The sequence below is a fragment of the Pseudopodoces humilis genome, chromosome 1 (genome assembly GCF_049639895.1).
Source record: "Pseudopodoces humilis isolate 2021_Gansu_Grassland_sample_001 chromosome 1, ASM4963989v1, whole genome shotgun sequence".
NCBI lineage: Eukaryota > Metazoa > Chordata > Aves > Passeriformes > Paridae > Pseudopodoces > Pseudopodoces humilis.
The window spans coordinates 92,027,387-92,046,763 of record NC_142200.1 but is presented as its reverse complement, the minus strand read 5'-3'; the positions used below and the strand labels follow the sequence as shown (position 1 = coordinate 92,046,763).

The following is a 19,377-nucleotide window of genomic DNA, read 5'->3' as shown; positions in this document are numbered from 1 at the left end:
AATGTCTTTATTTCAGTTCTGTTCCCTCACTTACCAATCATCTCCCCCATTTCTGTTTTACATACTGCTGATCAGAATTAAAAAAACATTTTATTTTGCCACAGGAACTTTATTTGATTTAGAGTTTATAAACCCACCCCCATCCTTGAGCATGCTAACAACCAATAGCAATATTGAGTTTTTCTTTCAAACAAGTCTGGAAAACCACATTTTCTTCTTCTGTAGTATCTAACGAATCACCCAATTTAAAATCATATTAAACTTAGCAAGTCAAGGAAAAATTTAACTACACTTTTGATACACTTTGGGAGAAAAATGAAGCATCTTTGCATGTATTTTTACAGTTTTCCTCCTCAGTATAACTGAAAGCACAGAGGCTCCAGAACAGACACTTGCAAAACCATGAGATTGGATCTTTCTCCTCTGAAACAGCACTTTCTAAAAATGTTTTGTGTTATGGCATTCTCCAACTTCAGATTTTCTGATCAGTAAAAAAGCTTTGTCCTTATTTTCCCTTATGCTACATCTGTGATCTCAAAACTACAAATGTCTTGGGCAGTTCCAAGCACAGAACTCTTATAAATTAGAATTAAGTAGGTAGCACCCTACCCAAAGACACCCACTGGACTAACTTTAATCTCCACAGAATTACTTGGCAAAACACCAGAGAGGGAGATAGTAGCTAGTCCGACCAAGGTACATTTAAAAGCCTTGCCCAGAGATTCAATCCATAAAGTCATAAATCTATGTACTTATAACCACAACAGAGATATGAGCCAAGTCACTGGAACCACCATGTTATCAAAGTTTGCAGATTGCTTTTTGGTCCGCAAAACAGCTTTTAAAAAAGTGATCAAAAACCACTGAACCACTCTCTTTGACCTCAGTTATTCCATGCATCACCCTCTTAGAAATTATTCTGAAAAAAAACTTGTGCCCCAGCCAGATTTCTTGATAAAATCATACCTGGTGTTCATTCTGCACTTGCATCCATGCCCTGTAAGGTCTGAAAGAACAGAAATGACAATACAGGCCTGACAAGCTCTGCTTCCTATCGCTAACTCACCTCTACTGACAATATTCTTGTCTTTCTGATCCCATCTATAACTATACAAAATAATTTGGGGAGTAGCTAGTCTTTTTGACCTAACCTACCCGAATTACTATGTTAAAATAGACTCACTGTTCTGCTTCAACTACTGACCCACACATATATTCAGCTTGCTTTAAGGTGTAACTTTCCAATAATTTTTGATTCATACATGGAAAATATAATTTAGTGTATAGTGTGTTATTCAGCAGTTCACCTCAATGTTACAGGATAGAGGGCTTTTTCTCCAGCTCCAATTAACAACACAACTATAGATTCATAATTCATATCTTGTATACTTTTTTTACACACAATGAGTCTTTAAAAAAAAAAAAAAAGAACATGGTTATATGACTCCATGTAATGTGTTTATTGTCTTAAAGAGCAAAATATATAAAGCTTCACACAGCTTTACTCATCATTAATGCTAGAAAATGACTGCAAACAGAGGAATACTGTCTTCGGGATTATAGCAACACAAATGATTATGGTTTATTTTATTTTATGTAGAGATTCTGATTTATGGAAAACTACAGACATTTTCAAAAAACAGCATAGGATCTTCATAAGAACATCTGTCAACCTATCTGAAAATAATTTGTTGAAGGATACATTTTCAATTAAATCATGTGCATTGCAATTTCCTCCTTCCCACGTCCCCTATATTAGCTATGTAATACATATACTTCGAACTCATATATTTTATAAATGTTGTTGAACTTTATTCCTCCTGGTAAATTTGAGATATTTTAATTTATCTTATGATTAATGCTTATTTTTCCTGTCACTTTTTATTAAAGAGACAGGCAATCACCAGTCGTATGAAATTTAACATGGGCAAAGTGCTGGATTCTGCACCTGGGATGGGGCAACCCTGGATGTATGGACAGACTGAAGAATGAGATGCTGGAAAGCAGCACCACAGAAAAGTGAACCTGGGGGTCCTGGTCCATGGCAAGTTGAACAGGAGCCAGCAGTGCCCTGCAGCCAGGAGGGCCAGCCCTGTCCTGGGGGATATCAGGCACAGCATCACAGACAGGCAATGAGGGGATTGTCCCACTCTGCTCTGGGGTGGCCTCACCTCCAGTGTTGGGGGCAGCTCTGGGTGCCACAATATGAGAAGAAAACATTGAACTGTTAGAGAGTGCCCAAAGGAGGGCCATGAGGGTGGTGAAGGACATTGAGGGGAAGTGTGTGAGGAGCAGCTGAGGTCACTTGGGCTGTTCAGCCTGGAGGAGACTGAGGGGAGACCTCACTGCAGCCACAACTTCCTTGTGAGGGGAAGAGGAGGGACAGACACTGATTTCTTCTCTGTGGTGACAATGACAGGACTTAAGGAAATGATACTGAGCCAGGGGAGGTTTAGATTAGATATCAGGAGAAGGTTCTTCACCCAGAGGGTGGCTGTGCACGGCAACAGGCTCCCCAAGGCAGTGGTCACAGCACCAAATCTGACAAAGTGCAAGATGCATTTGGGCAATGCTCTCGGGCACTGGGTGTGATTCTTGCGATGTCCTGCACAGGACCTTGAGTTGGACTTAATGAACTTCCAACATCGGATATTCTATAATTCTGTGGTTCTATAAATTATGCAAAATTTATTCTGAAGATACAAAGCAAGCCTTAATTTCAGAAAAAGCCCTCAGCACCTGTCCATTTTGAGGGTCCATAAATTTGGTATAGCTTGTAAAATGCTCTCACTTCAGATACATTTTTTTTATTTGAAATTCATGTAGAAATTCAATCCATATGAGGTGGATATTTCCTAAGGATGCCACTCTAACTGATTAGGAAGATTGCTTAGGTCAAAAACAATTTGTAGAACAAAATATTTAGCTGAATCCTGGCCTGGGGTATCAGACATATTTCAAATCAGATTGACACTAAATCAGAAATAAAGTGATTGGTCGCAAGGCATAGACTGTTTTTGAATATGTATAGTTACCACAGTCAGTTACACAATAATATAAACCAGAATAAACTGCAAACTACATCTTCATAATGAAATGTAATTCTAAAATATCTGTGTATCTGTAACTATATAAATGTTAAGCCCAGAACAAACATAAGATCAGAACAGACCTGTCTGCAGGGCACTCTTTTCCTTTTTATGATCTGGTGAAGTATCTGTGTGCTTTACCACACACAAGCAGCCTTGAAAGCACCAAGTTGTCCAGCCTTGCAAGAAGAACAGAAAGAGAAGTGCTGGAGAGGGCACAGTGTGGTACAAACTCTGAGGAGCAATGCTCAAGTGCTTGCTGTGAGAGAGACCACACGTGTGCATACCTACAACACACAAATTCCCTAGACACACAGGAACTGTTCTCACTGTTTTATTTTCATCTATTACTCAGTCCTCCACTCTACTTCCAGGTTTTCAGGAATTCCAGGTTCCAAGATTTTTAGCCCAATGACCAGAGGTGCAGCAATGAAAACAGTGGAAGATACGAGTTCCAAACTGACCTGATCGACTCTGACAGCTTTGAGGGAGTGTACTTGCATTATCAATGACAGATTAAGTTCAAGAAAGGGTCACCAAGAACCTACCTCAGGATATTTCAGTGTCCTTTCATTCCAAAGAACTTTGCATGGGCCATCATAAATGTTACGTTATTTGCAAATGATGGGCAAGCTTAGTTGCCTCCATGATACAAATTAATTTGCAGTCTGTGTTAAGTCACAAAGTATTACACCTAAACCCTATTCTCATTTGAAGACGTCTGGAATTTTGAAAATTTTCTGTTCTGATGCCTATATCCAGTTTCAGGGAATAAGTTATTATTAATTACTACAGCTGCTGGCACTGTTTTTAGTTCTGTGCAGTCTGGCTTATAAAGTGAATTGAAATTCCAAATTAAAAAATGGATTTTTCTTTTTTCAGTTTTACACAACTTACCTAAATGTAATTCAAGCAAAAATTACAAAAAATTACAAAAAGGCACAGTTAAAACTTCCGTGGTTCCTCCACTTCATTATGAGCCAATGAACAGGACAGAAGAATAAAGAGTAGATTGGAGATAGAACTATTTTCTCTCTTAAAATCAAAGGCTACTCCACCTTTTTTCTGAACGTATCTTCCATTCCTTCTATTCAGCACAGGAGTATGTGGTGTTCAAAATTCCTGATGTTATTTCAGTTTCCTTGCAACTAAGAATCTCACAATCCCATCAGAGTGTTCAGAAAGACTCACAGGGAAGGAAGATGGGTAATGAATGCTCATGGCCACTACAAATCTTGGAGAACTACACTTTCCAAAACTGTTTTTTAATACAACATATGTTCTGCACATGGCTGCAAGCATCAGTCCACAAAGTTATATGATGTTAACAGCAGCTTCATAATTCTTGCAAATTCTGTAACTATTTCTGGACTGAAGTTTAGGAAGAACTCTACCTCTTCCTCCATATTTTATTTTCCAATTATTTTTCTTAACAACATGGCTTAGATTTTGTTATATAGTTGTACTTTACTTTAAGATGTTCTAATTTTCAACTTGGATTTGTATAAAGTTTATGAGGAAGCTGTTGGTAATTTTCATTCCAGCCAGTTTCTGTTGTAAAAAATCCCCAAAAATTAAAAAAAAATAGAACACCAACTAAGCTGGTTTCCTAAATGTATTTCCAATCTCACTTTGAATTTTGACTTGTTTTCTCAAGCAACATAGTTTTGCTCCTTGAAAGCACAAGACTTCTATTCTACACCAGTGTAAGATTTAAGAGCCACAGCTCCAGGCTAGAGTAAAAATACTTTCGTTCTTTCTCAGGGGTCTGACTCTGCATTGTCCAGCTGTTACTGTACAATTTAACTCATTCCCCAGATTCAGCTATGAACTGATTTTTCAGCAGCTCCATAGGCAGATCATTTATAGGTCTCAAAAAGGGTTTGACCTGTTTTAAAACCTACCAGCTCAACTGCCTCCCACAACAACAAAACCAGATTTTCATTTCAGCGCCTGGTAAAATAACTAAGTGGTTTGAACTTGAGCTGATTCTAGCTCTAAAATAAAATGGTCTTTAAACATTTGTAAAATTCTGTTTAGTAGTTTTGTCTAACCACAAACCCCCTATTCACAGGTAATTACGTTCCTTTGAATTCATTGCAAAAACCCGCAGTTTTGGCTACATGCTGGATGGTGAGCACAGGGGTAGATTTACAGACGCAGCATAAAAGTAGTCAGATGTTTTGGCCATCTTTAAAATAGAGCAAAAGGAGGAATCAGGCTTTCATAAGTCAATCAGTTTATATAGTCCCTGAAAAAAAAAACAGTGAGGGAATAATGCAAAACTATTTCTAAGCATCTAGAAGGAACCGACATTGATATGGCACTAACCAACAGACACACCAATCAAAATAAAACCCATCAAAGAATAACTGGGTTTGTTTGGTTTTGTGAGAGAATTCATAGCTATCTGTGGTTTGTATGGCTTTCTGCAGTTTTTTTCATAAAAATCATAAAGGAGCATGATGTAAATAAAACTATTAAGCAACTTGCCAGGAAATGCAAACTTGGAAGATTACAGTAGTTCAGTTACAGTGAAAAATATGAAGAATTATATATTGTTCTTTCCTTCATGGTCTACATTCCCCTTCGGCCTTCACATTTTTAATTCCCTGGTCCCAAAGTTGTCATGAAAATCTTCACTCAGGTCTTTGTTCTAGCAGAAGAGCAAAAAGCCAATAAAAGTGTAGTGCTGAAAAACAAACTGGTACAGAGGTTCAGCAGTCAAACTCAGACATCAGTCTTGGCTTCTCTTACACATCAAGAACATTCTGGATGCTACACCACGCATTACTGCATGTTCTGGGGAGGGGAGATATGTGTCAAGGGCCAAGAGCCTTTGATACACCAGAAGTAGTTATCACAGCTGCATCCAATTCCCTGGACAAGTAATACCATTTATTCACAGCACTTAACAGGGGAGCTCATAGTCAGTGACAATAGACTGGAGTAACAGTACTGCTGAATAAGTGGCACTGTTTCTTTTTCTACTTCCTTTTCTTCCACCTTATGATCTCCACAACATTCCTCTTCAATTTTAGAAGAATATCCCTACATAATCTCAATGCATGATCTTTGGATTGGCCACCATTAATCTGAGGCAAGAAGTATTACTGATTCTGCTGCATCTGTGAGAACTAGAAAAGATTTGGTACCTTCCTTTCTGGACATTTAAATCACAGTAACTAATCAAGTCCACCCAAAGCTGTGCTCTCTCAATCTTCAAGTGCTTAACAGTGCCATTGGCTGTGTTATTTACCACAGAGTACATGAAAGCCTATCAAGTTATCTCTAAATCCACACTGGACAGCAGATGAATTCTTTCCTTGTTTTAGCTCTGACCCTGGCCTCCCCCAGGCACCTTCTGCACCATCACCACCCACTAAAGTCTCAAACATATGCTCAAAAGCAAGAGCAGTCCTCAATTGTCATCCTTCCTCACTGTCTGCTAAGCAGGTAGCTTACCAGCCTGCTTGTGCTCCTTTCCATTAGAGCTCTAAACGTGCTAAAGGTGTCCCTTGCACAAGCAATGCTATTCCATTTGCTGTCCAGCTACCTGAAGTTAAAATTGCTGAAGCAGAGGACAGCTATATTGTCTGATGCAGGAGTGGTTATTTTTCAGTGAGGCTGGGACAGTTTGGCAACATTTGGATAATCATGTATTTTGAAAAGGAAGAGCATGTGAGTTTCCATGGAAGATTTAACTGTTTGTGTGCAGAGATTCAGAACTACAAAACCTATAGCCATCCACCCAGCAAAGGAGGAATTAAACATCACACTGTATCTAGTGGCACTCAAGAATGGCTATTTTTAGTGCCTTGCAGAATTCTAATCAAAGAGTGATATGGTGGATCTGCAGCCACTCTGTTTTGAAAGGGTGTCATGAAACTGCTTGGAGACCTCCTAGAGGGAAGTAAAAGTAAAGCAGTCTAAGAAAAATAAGTAGCCATTATAGAATAAAGGCCACAAAATTTCTGCTCCCACAGAGATGATCAAATACAACTTGTCTGGCAGACAGCACTGAGGTGTATATTGTATTATGCTGTTCTTATGGAAAAAAAATCTCTTAGTGTATTATGTACTGCTCCTGTAATTGGGAAATATGGGAACAGATCTAAGTGACGGTTTGATTAAATGGAGTGGGATACAAGGTCTGATCACTGATATTTATTTCTCCTAATAATGGTGAGTGTACTAACAGTGTGTTAGTTTTCCAGCTCTTCAGGGTGACCGAGCAGCTGCAGCAGCTGCCTCTGGCCAGCTCTGTATACTCAGCATGACACCACATGCTGTGGAATATCCCTGTGGCCAGCTTGGGGCAACTGTCCCAGCTGAGCAGCCTCCCAGATTCTTGTGCCCCTCCAGCTTTCTTGCTGGCAGGGCACGAGAAGCTGAGAAGTTCTTGACTTGCTAAACATTACTTAACAACAACAAGAAATAACATGTAGTGGTATCAACATGTTTCTCATATTAAATCCAGAACACAGCACCATACCAGCTTCTAGGAAGAAAATCAACTCTATTCCAGCCAAAACCAGGACAGTTACGAAGTTTGTAAATTGGTTATTCACTTCAGTATAGCAAGCATCATGCTTAATACAACTAATACAGAGAGAAAAAATTAATGAGACACTTCAGAGGAATTAAAGGAAATCTTCAATAGTTGACTGACAAAATTTTCTAGCTCGAAGCAATGTAATTATCTGGTGATATAAAGAAAGGGAGAAGGAAAAAGAAAGTGAATATATAATTGAAACCAAATTTCTTACACTACTGAAAATATATACAGAAAAATTAGAATCCATACTGCAGTTGATAACAGTGTAATCATGAAGCTGCAGTCACATTACTGCTCTCAAAACAGCTGCCATCTCCTATTCTCAGTAGAGATGAACCTAATTGTACCTTGTTATGATCCTTATTTTCAAAATGGCTATTTCCTCATGTAATTTCCAACTTGACAGAAGTCAAGTTGATTCTGAGATGATAATCTCCCCTAATGTTTCAGAAATTGTGATGGACTAAATAATGAGGACAGAGAAAAGAATCTTTCAAGTCCCCACATGAGTGGGGACTTGAAAAAACAAAGACCAGAGAAATTATCAAAAACATAAGGTATTACACACTCTTAATTTTAGATAATAAAATTAATAGTAATAATAAATCACACTTCAAATTATTCTGATCCTTTGCAATGCAATTAAATATGAGTTCCTAATTCCCATACCAGACACATCTGAATCATGTTCTCTTACATTGGTTATTATTAGTTTAACTAGAATCTGTAATTTGAGTTACACAGTTACCAACACTAACACACAAAAGCAAACACAGTAAGGAAATGGAGTAATTCAGATACATAATAACAATAATAGCAGAAATAACAATACACAAAGTAGCATTTTATCATTAACACACTTCAGAGTGAGAATTTTCTACCCACTAAGAAGCATCCAGACTCATCTCTGAAACAGTGCATTTAGCAGAAAGTGGATAAAATTGGGACAAAGGCAAGAAAAAAAAAATTGGGTAGCATTTAAGTTCTGGACAACAGCTTGGCTCATTTTCCAGGCACATGACTCAGCATTACTGTAATTGCTTATTAAAAAAAAAAAAATCATGCCTAGGTTTGTTTTAACTTTTTTCTAAACTGGAGAGTATTTATGGTAAGCATAATCTAATTGATGGTTATGAAATGATGAGACCATTCAGACAGATGTCTGATTCTCCATGGACATTTTTTCTCCAGGAGAAATAAGAAAGGCCTGCAGCCTTAGCTGTCTTTTCTGAATTTATGGTGGCAGAACTGTCCATCTGGATTAGTGTCATCTGCCCTTTTAGCAAACTACTGGTGCCTGTAAGGCTTTCAATGATAAATTATCTATGTGAAGGGATGATTCCATGTTGACCTACTGATTGTTTCTTCTATTAAGATAAGCTCAAATGAGGATTTTCTCCCAAAAGGCAATTATATTTAAGATCATAATCCAACCGATACACTAAAAATATAAAAGTACTAAATATTACTATGCTTCATATTCTATAGATTGTCTCTAGAAGTGGTAAGGTCTTCCAAAAAAAGGTAATCTTAAAGGAACTGACATGACAAATATGTTATTATTGCAGCTGTGATACTTGGGCAGAATCACCAAGGCCATCCTGAATCAGAGTTGCTGAAGAAGGAGTCATTAAAGTGGAGCAGTTTGCAATTAGCAATGGATTTGTCCATTGCAGAAGTATTTAAAAGCTGAAATAACGTAGCAAATGCATTCAGTCTTCAGGAAAAAGTAACAAAGACGAAAAGAAGAATAAAAGTTGTCAAATAACTTGCTCACTGATTCAGCATCTGTTCTTAAACAGTATAAACAAAATTCTTTTCTCATAAAGAAGTGCTACCAACAGATCCACTGCAGAGGATACTGTTACGAACATCCAGTGGAAGCACCAAGCTCACAAGTTCAGACTGGTGATCTAATGCACGCTGAGACACTTGCACAGACCAGCTGTATGGCAGTGCATGTGCCATTTCTTACCCAATGCAAATGCAGTAACATGAATTCATTAACATGGATATTATTTCATTAAAGGATGAAAGGGTCAGAGTGCATAATGTGGATAGTTGTGTGCTACTTCCTTTTCCTAGCAGAGAAAAGTAAGTTACTCTAAGCAAGGAATGACAAATTAAATGCCTGTCCATTTCTGGAAATGCAGGAAAGATCATCAGCTGCTGTCTAAAAGTAATGTGAATATAAAACATAGATTAGCACAAGCTCTTCCTGCTCTGTTTGACTAGTTGCTCTTCATTTCTACTAAGAGATAAAAGAACAAAGGATCTCATAACACAGGATTTTTGAAGGACTACAGGGGGGGAAAAAAAAGAAAAAAAGAGAAACAAAATCTATTAATTACAGATTTTCATCAGCCCTGGATTAGAGGCCCCATCTTCTTTGAAGGTTCTAATTCACTGAAAGCAGTAAGTACTAGTGCTACAAATAAGAAGAAAGTATGTGAAACTGGGTTAAATTGACGATTACCATTTTCCAAATAATACTTCTAACTACAGAACAGTTAATGTTCTTTTAATAATTTATCTCTTCACAGACTGTCTTCCCATAAGCCCCCAGTTAAACAGAAGTGGGTAAATTAACTTAAGCTCTCTGCACTTCCTGTGAAAATAGCATGCTTAAGAACTTGTGTATAGGAATACAAACCCAAAACACAAAGCAATGTTTTGACTTTTATACTTCATACCTTCCAAAAACTACATTTCTAAACTTTTTTTCATTTATTAAAGTATCTAAAAAGCATTCAAGAGTAAGACAAATAATGCAGCCATGTGAGTTGGTTATACTAAGGAGACCACTTCAACAGCAGGTATTTATATTTGAAAACTTACAATTATCCATTCTGAGATAGTCTATAATAAATGAACAGTCATTGCCCAAGCTGCACTACACTAAACAATAAACTGAAGACACCAGATATAATCTGGTAATCAGCTGACACATCCTATGGAATTCATGTATATACTGGGAGTAAACAGAGATACTTTGTTAAGCTTTCAAACATATAAGCAAAGGGATACAAGTCCCAGTATATTATTTTGACTTCGTGTTGGTGTACCAGGATACATAAATTGAAATAAATAGGTTTTTATTTAAATTGATTTACACTGCTGGCTAACTTTCATTCTTACATTGAAAGGAAATATAAATGTTATTTATGCCCATAAAAATGATAAAATAATGAGTTGAATGGAATTACTAAAGGCATCAATCTTGTATACTTTCCTGTTTTGAGATTCAGTTTACAAAAATAAGAAATTCAATTTTCTTGAAATAAATCAAACCGTGCCTTCTGATATGATTGCTATTATTATTGCTTATAAATAGTTATTTATATCAAGCAAGATATAGTTCGCAGCCATGTATCTTCTCTATAAGAAGAGGGAGGGAGGGAGGGAGGGAGGAAGGCAGGCAGGCAGGAAGGAAGGAAGGAAGGCAGGCAGGAAGGCAGGCAGGAAGGAAGGAAGGAAGGAAGGCAGGAAGGAAGGAAGGCAGGAAGGAAGGAAGGCAGGAAGGCAGGAAGGAAGGAAGGCAGGAAGGAAGGAAGGCAGGAAGGAAGGCAGGAAGGAAGGCAGGCAGGAAGGAAGGCAGGAAGGAAGTGGCGGAAGGAAGTGGCAGGAAGGAAGGAAGTGGCGGAGGGAAGTGGCGGAAGGAAGGAAGGCGGAAGGAAGTGGCGGAAGGAAGTGGCGGAAGGAAGGTGGCGGAAGGAAGGAAGTGGCGTATGGAAGGAAGTGGCGGAAGGAAGGAAGTGGCGGAAGGAAGGAAGTGGCAGGAAGGAAGTGGCAGGAAGGAAGGCAGGAAGGCAGTAAGGAAGGCAGGCAGGAAGGCAGGCAGGAAGGCCTGCAGGAAGGCAGGAAGGCAGGAAGGCAGGAAGGCAGGAAGGCAGGAAGGCAGGAAGGCAGGAAGGAAGGAAGGAAGGAAGGAAGGAAGGAAGGAAGGAAGGAAGTGGCGGAAGGAAGTGGCGGAAGGAAGTGGCGGAAGGAAGAGGCGGAAGGAAGGAAGGAAGTGGCGGAAGGAAGGAAGGAAGGAAGGAAGGAAGGAAGGAAGGAAGGAAGGAAGGAAGGAAGGAAGGAAGGAAGGAAGGAAGGAAGGAAGGAAGGAAGGAAGGAAGGAAGATTAGATGCAACGGCCTTTAACTTCCAGGCTGAAGGAAGTAAATGAGCAGTGCATAAGGAGAGTCTCAAGAAGAAGTAGCTTTTAAATTTAATATTTGACAAATAAATCAGAGACTATCACTGTTATTAATACTTTGCATAAATATTCACAATAAGCTTGAGAATGATGGAGTCCCAGAAGTCTTAAAATAGAAAAAAATACTATGTGTAATCAATCAGTTACTACTCTTGGTAGTCATTCACCTCAAACTTGATAAAAAGCAGACAAGACCTTCAATATAACCACTGCTTTACCCTTCCTTACAATATGATCAGTCATTTATATATGAAAACACATTTAGTGGTCTAGCTAGCATCATTTCCCTTACTGGACTAAAAAAATCCTTCATCTGAATGTGGCACAGTTCTGTAGAAAATGTACGTTTTCATGTATATGCTTTATTAAAGGCATCTGAAAATGGATCTTACCACTGCAGCTGGAACTTGAGGCATTTTTGCAGCTGGGGTTCCTGGACGTGGGTAGAACTGATTAATAAACAAGCTTGGAAACCTGTAAAGTTCTACAAGTTTCATAGTTTCTTGAAAATCTTCATCTGTCTCTCCTGGAAAACCACAGATTATGTCTGTAGCAATTGTTATTCCAGGCACTCTGTAAAGGAAGTAGAAAGAAATACTTAACTGAGGACATGTACTAGATGTACTTAAAAGCTAGTGGTACATATAACCATCAACTTTATCTACAGAAATTGAGACCTACAAGGATCTTGGGGAAAAAAAAAATAACACCATTGCTTGGTAATGAGAAATAAATCTGTTGCTCAGCCAAGTGCACAAGTAATAGAAGACATTGCAGCAAATACTGGACTAAGATTGTGAAAGAAGTGTAAAAACATCTGGATCAACCCTTCCTTCAATCAAAATTAGAGGTAATCAGCAGACCTTCCTATTTCTTGAATTCTGATTGCTTAATCCATAAAATGTAAACCTTTTGAGACTCAGTCGCTAGAAAATATCAGCTGTTTAATGTTTTATAATCCTGCTATTGAAGTAGAACAGGATATCTCAAAGAGGGGACTGGCATGTCATATCACCCAGCAAATTTGAGCAAAATCAGCTTAGGAGCCAAAAATACATCTTTAGTCACAAGTTAATTTTTAACTCAGTATTCTAAAACATCAGCCTATGCCTTGCTTTAAAAGGAAAACAAAATACTTAAGTTCACAAATGAACGGGCAGTGAGTTCTCTTGTTATTTAAGCAAGGTCAACATTCCCTAACTGTTCCCCTTGGACTGAATATGCAGAACCCTTACACACATCAGGTTAGGGCAGCACAGCTGACAGAGACAGCCCACAGACACAGAAGGATGCACAGCAGAGGGTGAAGTTAGGGGGTTTCAGTTGAAATTGTGCCACTGTCACAGTCTTGGACATGGTGGGAACATGCCATGAACACTTTCCCCAGTAGATATCGGAGCAGCTGTCAAGGCTTGCACCCAGTCTGAGCTTTGCATACAGTGGGAATAATGATTAGCATTAATCTCTGGAGAGAGGCAGAAACGCAGAGTGCTCAGTGCTCCCTTCTGACACAGATGAGACTGTTTCCACAATGCAGAGTTCACCCCACACTGCCAGTAACAATGATAAACTGGAGAAAATATAACTTATGGAGAAAAGTAAGACCTCTATACAAATACTGGTGGTATCTAACTTGGAACTGGTCCTGTTTCAAGTAGGGGAAATAAATGTCTTCCAGAGGTCCCTTCCAATCTAAATAATTCTACAGCTCTTACGTAGGCTATAGGTGGAGAAAGAGCTGAGAGATTGTTTAAGGGGTGAATGGCAAAAAGACAACTGTCGCAAGCGAAGTTCACACTTGAGGTTAAGAATATGTCTCCAAGACTGTCTCTAACCTAAAGAAATGGATGGAAAGCTTCTCTTCCCCTCATCCGGTTAACACAATGCAGAACTGTGAACATCAGTGCATGTAATCCATATTACATTTATAAAGCATTCAAATAGCCAAAGAAAACTGTAATTACTTATTAGACAATATATCACCACAGAAAAAAAAAATGATGTGGTTATAGTGAGTGAAGAAACTTGATTTTGAGTAACTGAAAGAAAAACTTCCCTAAAGAAAAACTTCCTGAAACAATGAGTTCTATTGGAAAAGGAAAACCTGTTGTCAAAATATCCAAAAAAGGGAAGCAGAGAATACTGTTTTCATTAATTTGATTAGATGCAATATTATACCATAGCTTATATTCACCACAACAGCCTTCAGACAAATTGTACACAGTAGTAAGTATATTCTGTGATATTTTTTTCCCTAAACTTTTTTTTTTTTTCCTTCAAGTATTGGCAATGAACTCATTCTAAAGTGAATGCCTTTCTCCTCTTTTAACATTTATTGGATATATTGGTATTGGATATATAGGTAGCAGCACTGGAATTTATCAGATATTATTAGAACCTTCTTCCACCTTTTCCTGATGAAAAATTCCCACCAAAGAAACCAAATTCTATCAATTCCCTTTTGAGTTCATGAATTCAGACTGCATCATCTGAACGGAGGTTAAAACATGGCATTTGAATGACAAATCAAAACCAGTATAAAACTGAACGTTTTCAAGGACTTGAACCAAGAGCCCTAAGTGGGAAACACAAGCTGGATATTGTGCAGAACAGCAGAAATCCCCAGAGCTGATGGCTCAGCACCCTCAGTTACCATTGCTTAACACTGACAAACATCAAGATATGAACTTGTGCTTGATATCAAGTAACAATAAAATCCCTTATCTTTAAGGACTGAATGAAGAGAGCAGCACTGTATCCTGCAACATGACTTTGTTCATACCACAAATATCTTGCAAAGCAGTATTAAGCTCATGGAAGAAAGAGTACATTACTTTATAAACCAATGCCACCTAACATCAGCTGCCATTTCTCAAAACATGAACAGAACATTCATTACATTTGACAAAACCAGTATAATGAAGTTATTTTATCCATTTTAATGACACTATTGGCAACAGTCAAAGCATTTATTACCAATGGTAGTAGTAATACCATCCTTTATAAAGGCCTGGTTGTTTCTATAGCAACATGAATTACAAGGTCCAATCAAGCTAGATACAATAAAATATGCTCTTTTTCTCCATAACACCAGTTGTCATTCAGTTAAAAGGAAATTACATATTTTAAAAATTCATAAACTCTACAAATGTCTGAACTCCATTTGCTGATAAGGTGTTAATTATCTTAGTAATTAGATTTCTTCCTGGATGGAATTATCACACACAAAGAAAAGCCTGGGTACAAAAAGAGAATAAGGCCATGGTGTATTCGGCAACAGCAATTAATTACAGTTCAATCCAGTGTAACTGCCTAAAATATGACATTGCATAGTGCATTTTTATATCACTGCTGATTATATTGTTTAACAAGCAGTTTAAAAAGGGGAGAAAAGCATGAGATTTCACTCAAAACAAAATCAAAAATTATAAAAATCAAGCTCTTAAAGACTTTTCAAAGCAGTGATGAACAAAAATATGTACAATTAGTTCCACATGTGAAACATAATTTCTTAATTAAAAAAAGAGGAGAAAAATATGTAATTATGAAAAAATATAAAACACATACACACTTGAAAATTAAAGTGACCTTTTCTCTGACAGCCTGAAAGAAAGCAGCACAAAATTCTTTATTACTTAAGATTCAGATGATGTTAAGAATTGCTCCATCTATGAAATATGATCCAAAATCACATAAAAACAAGTTCTTGTGCATCAGCCAATATTATTATTTTTTTACACCAAATGCTGCTTATCTATTTTGAAGCAAACAAATAAAAAAAAAATGGTGAACATCCCCTGTAACATTTATTACATGAACACATTTACAGTTAGTCTAACTATTCAGTTTCCACAAATATTTTGTAGGAGAGAAGCACTACAACATGTTGACTCTCAATTGGGATGTTTTACAATAAAACTGTGGAATTTCAGAAAAAAATGAATCAGAGGAATAATTAATGCCATGTATAAGATGAAACAGCCCTAATACTTGTGGTTCCTGAATATTCTTTCCCCTATGTCCCTCTATATAAATCCCTTCCACCTGGTCAAGCAGACTGATGTTTTGCCATTCTGAACTAGACCAGCAATGCAAACCCCATCATCCTGGGCAATTCTGACCACCCAAAGAGAAGCAACTACTTTATCTTAAAGTGAAGACACACCCAGTGTCTTACATCATCTTACAGTGATGTTGTAAGGACCAAGACACCCATAAACAAGTGCTGACAACACACGTATCCAAATCATACAGAAAGGATGAACAAGATGTGTTTGAAAGAAGAAAAGCAACATCTTACCCTCTGCCTGAAGAGGAACCAAGTCAGCCTCTGGGGTCAGAAAAAAAAGTCAGACCCAAGGAATTGTCTGATGCCTAGAAGTCAAGCCATGGATAAGTGACTTGGAAAAGAGATAAAAGTGATAAAAGCTGACACAAATAAAACAGTAAAACCAGCCACCCCTGCCATTTTCACAGAGCAATTTTTCTAAGAAAAGCAGGAGAAAAATTGTGACTATTTCTAGGATTCACTTGTTACATGGACCTTTTTATGTGGTTTTAGCTACAGAAAACATTTCCTTTAGCAATAACCATTACAAACCAAATCCACACTCAGGGAAGAAATTATGTAAAGGAGCTGAAATTATCACCTTCAGCTACTCATGTGACCACTTGAAATTCTTTCGCATGATCACATATTCTTCCCACTTCTATTTCAGCAATTAACACTTAAATCCAGAAATTACTTAAAGCCATCAACTCGCTCTTAAGCAAGAGCAGCTACCACCACCCTTACATTCCAGCAAAATACTGGATTAGAATAAATAGAAATATGAATAAAAAGAATACAGTCTTTTTATATATATGTAGTCTCACAGAATGGTATGAGAACTCCTGTGTAATCTATAGTAATTAAAGTCAAAACAAAAAATGTGATGACATAGCTACTTCTTGATTCATGAATTAGAAACTTGCATTGAAAAAATGTTAGGGAAAAACCAGGGAAAAAAAATAAAACCAGCCTACTCTGAAATGTTATTGAAGCATCATACATTATTTTATATTTTAGAATGCTTCTGCAGTATAAGCCCATTCAGAAAACATGAAATGAGGTTAATGGATGAAATAATTTGAAGGTACCTGAGTTGGTCTTTCAAGTGCATTTACAGAGCCTAACAGGCATCTCAACGTGCCGTTTTGTGTTGGAGCTGAAGGATGTGTTTCCATCTTCCCCATGACCACACACAGTCTTGCAGAAGCCCTTTTCAACCCCTCTTTCTCTTTTCTCCATGAGGCCTAGTCTTGTGGGATTTCTGACTCCAACTTAAATCGCTCACCGAGGAGTCACACCAATTGGAGCTAGCACAAGAGAAACAGACTGCTCAGCTGGAAGCATTGCCTAGGAACAACAGGAAACTTCGCCCTGCTTTTCTCTTGGCTATATGGAGATTAACCTGAGGATTAAGCCATGGAAAAATCCCCACACTTTGAGAAAGGAATTCAGACTGTTTCTGTTCTGAAATCCTCCAGCACTTCTCTCTCTCTCTCTCCATGGACTCATTGTCTGGAGTTGGGGGGGACTAAACCTGAACATAATTTCTGAAGCAGGGGGTTCTCCTTCCTCTCCCATTCATGATTTGCCCTAAATCACACAAAGGATGAACAGGCATCTAATAAATAGATATCCACTGAAAATGTTTTTCTTGGTAATCTTTTCCACATGTGTTTAAAAGCAGTCCAGGATGTGTGAGTTCAGAACCTCTGTGTGAGAAAAACAAGTTCTTTTGAACCCTCATATCAATTGCTGAACTGATTTACACACGGAGTAAAACCGGAAAGTACCTTGGTTAAATGACAATAGACACGTAATAAACACTTCTGTGTAAACTCTCTTAAATGATAACACAGTGGCCCTTATGTCCAGATATAAACTATATTTTGGTAAGATACCTTATTAAAATGCAGCTATATATATCAAGAACATTAATATTTAAGAAAATTTATGTAGGAATTATATAGGATATAAGAAATTATCTTATTTCAAATATTTCAAAATGTTCTCTATTACTGCACAACAGAACTCCAGGTTGTCTCACAAATCAGTTCTCCTTTACCTCAGTTTGGCTGAATTAAAGCAAAAAAGGTAACTATGTTGATACTGCATGTAAAAGTATTTAATAGCTTCATTTATAAGTCAACTCACTTAACTATTGAGGCAATGAATACTAGCAGATGCTTAAGTAAGTCGTATTTTATGTGTGTAAAAAGCATCATTTTAATACTTTTCAAAAAATTTATTTTTATAACCTGGATCTTATCTCTCAGAAGTTAATGCCCAAGACACAACAAACCAGAAAAAGAAATTGTACTGCCATATTGTTTATATGCTTGCTTTGATTAAAAAATAATAAAACAGACAAATGAAAGCCAGACAAGACCACAGAGAAACCCTCTGAGTATTTTTTCAGAGTATTCTTGCAAATTTCACTGAAGGAAGGTATATTCATCTGGGAGAATAGTTGGCAAAGCCACTAGATCCTACTAGTTAATTTGGAGGTGGTTCATAGTGAAACACTTCAAATTTCAAAGGTAGCAGAAACTACAAAATAAGTCCAGCCTGACAGCTACGGAGTCAGAGGATGTATTCTGCTTTTTGCATTCCACACCTGATAGAGCACTGGAGGCTACTCCTGGTGGTGATTCCCAAGGGAACACATTACACCTGAGCTTTGTGATCTTCAGCAGTATCCAACGGATTTGCAAGTGCAGCTTATTATGTTTGGTTTGAATTTGGAGTCATTAGTGCTTTTGATGTAAGTCACCTTAAACAGGCTGGAGAATAGTATCCGTGATCAAGAAGCACAATCCAACAGCTCTCAGAATTTAACTGAGAGTGAGAACAGGTATTTTTTAATGACTGTTCTTTTCCCAACCCACCTCCTGCCCCCAAAAGAGCTCTTTCAGAAATCAGGCTGAATGACACCTGGAGGCAGTGAGCAGACTTGATTTCCAGAACTCAGCTTGAGAAACTATAGGTGTGGAGGACTCTGTGTGAGTAGGGACTGGGCTGTCCTTGTTACCAGGGAATAGTGACCTAGATAAAAAGTATATCTCATAATTAGCATGGCTCATTGCCTGAGGATGAAAGAGTACACATGGTTTTACTCTCTTCAAACAATTACCATGAAGGTTGCCAGAGTTCCTACTAGATACAGCCGAAATGGTTTAAAGCATTGTAATACTTCCCATTATCACTATTCTGAAAAAAAAGAGAAATAAACCCAAAACCCAAACCAAACAGTTAAGGCTTGATCCAACTTTATTCAACTATAAGGTGTTCCACTCTCCCCATAAACAAGAAACATTTTATAGAACTTCATTATGGATTTATAACTTCAGATCATTATTGTTTCATGATTAAAAAATGAGCGACTTAAGACAAAAAGCTCAACATCCTTAAACTTCATTTCCATTCAATCTCTAATAAATACCATCTGCTGTGTACTTTAGGGATATAATACCCGTCAAAAACT

The 19,377-nt window shown here is 37.7% G+C and overlaps 1 protein-coding gene across 4 annotated transcripts in view; it reads right to left on the bottom strand.

The window, feature by feature from the left end:
* Nucleotides 1-19,377, bottom strand: part of CDKAL1 (CDKAL1 threonylcarbamoyladenosine tRNA methylthiotransferase) — a 377,880-nt gene that overhangs the window by 91,817 nt on the left and 266,686 nt on the right. For all 4 annotated transcript variants that reach the window (XM_088053806.1, XM_005525251.3, XM_014254558.2 and 1 more), the window contains one exon: nucleotides 12,238-12,418. In XM_088053806.1, the coding sequence (XP_087909932.1) occupies nucleotides 12,238-12,418 (181 nt within the window). The remainder of the gene's footprint in view (nucleotides 1-12,237; nucleotides 12,419-19,377) is intronic.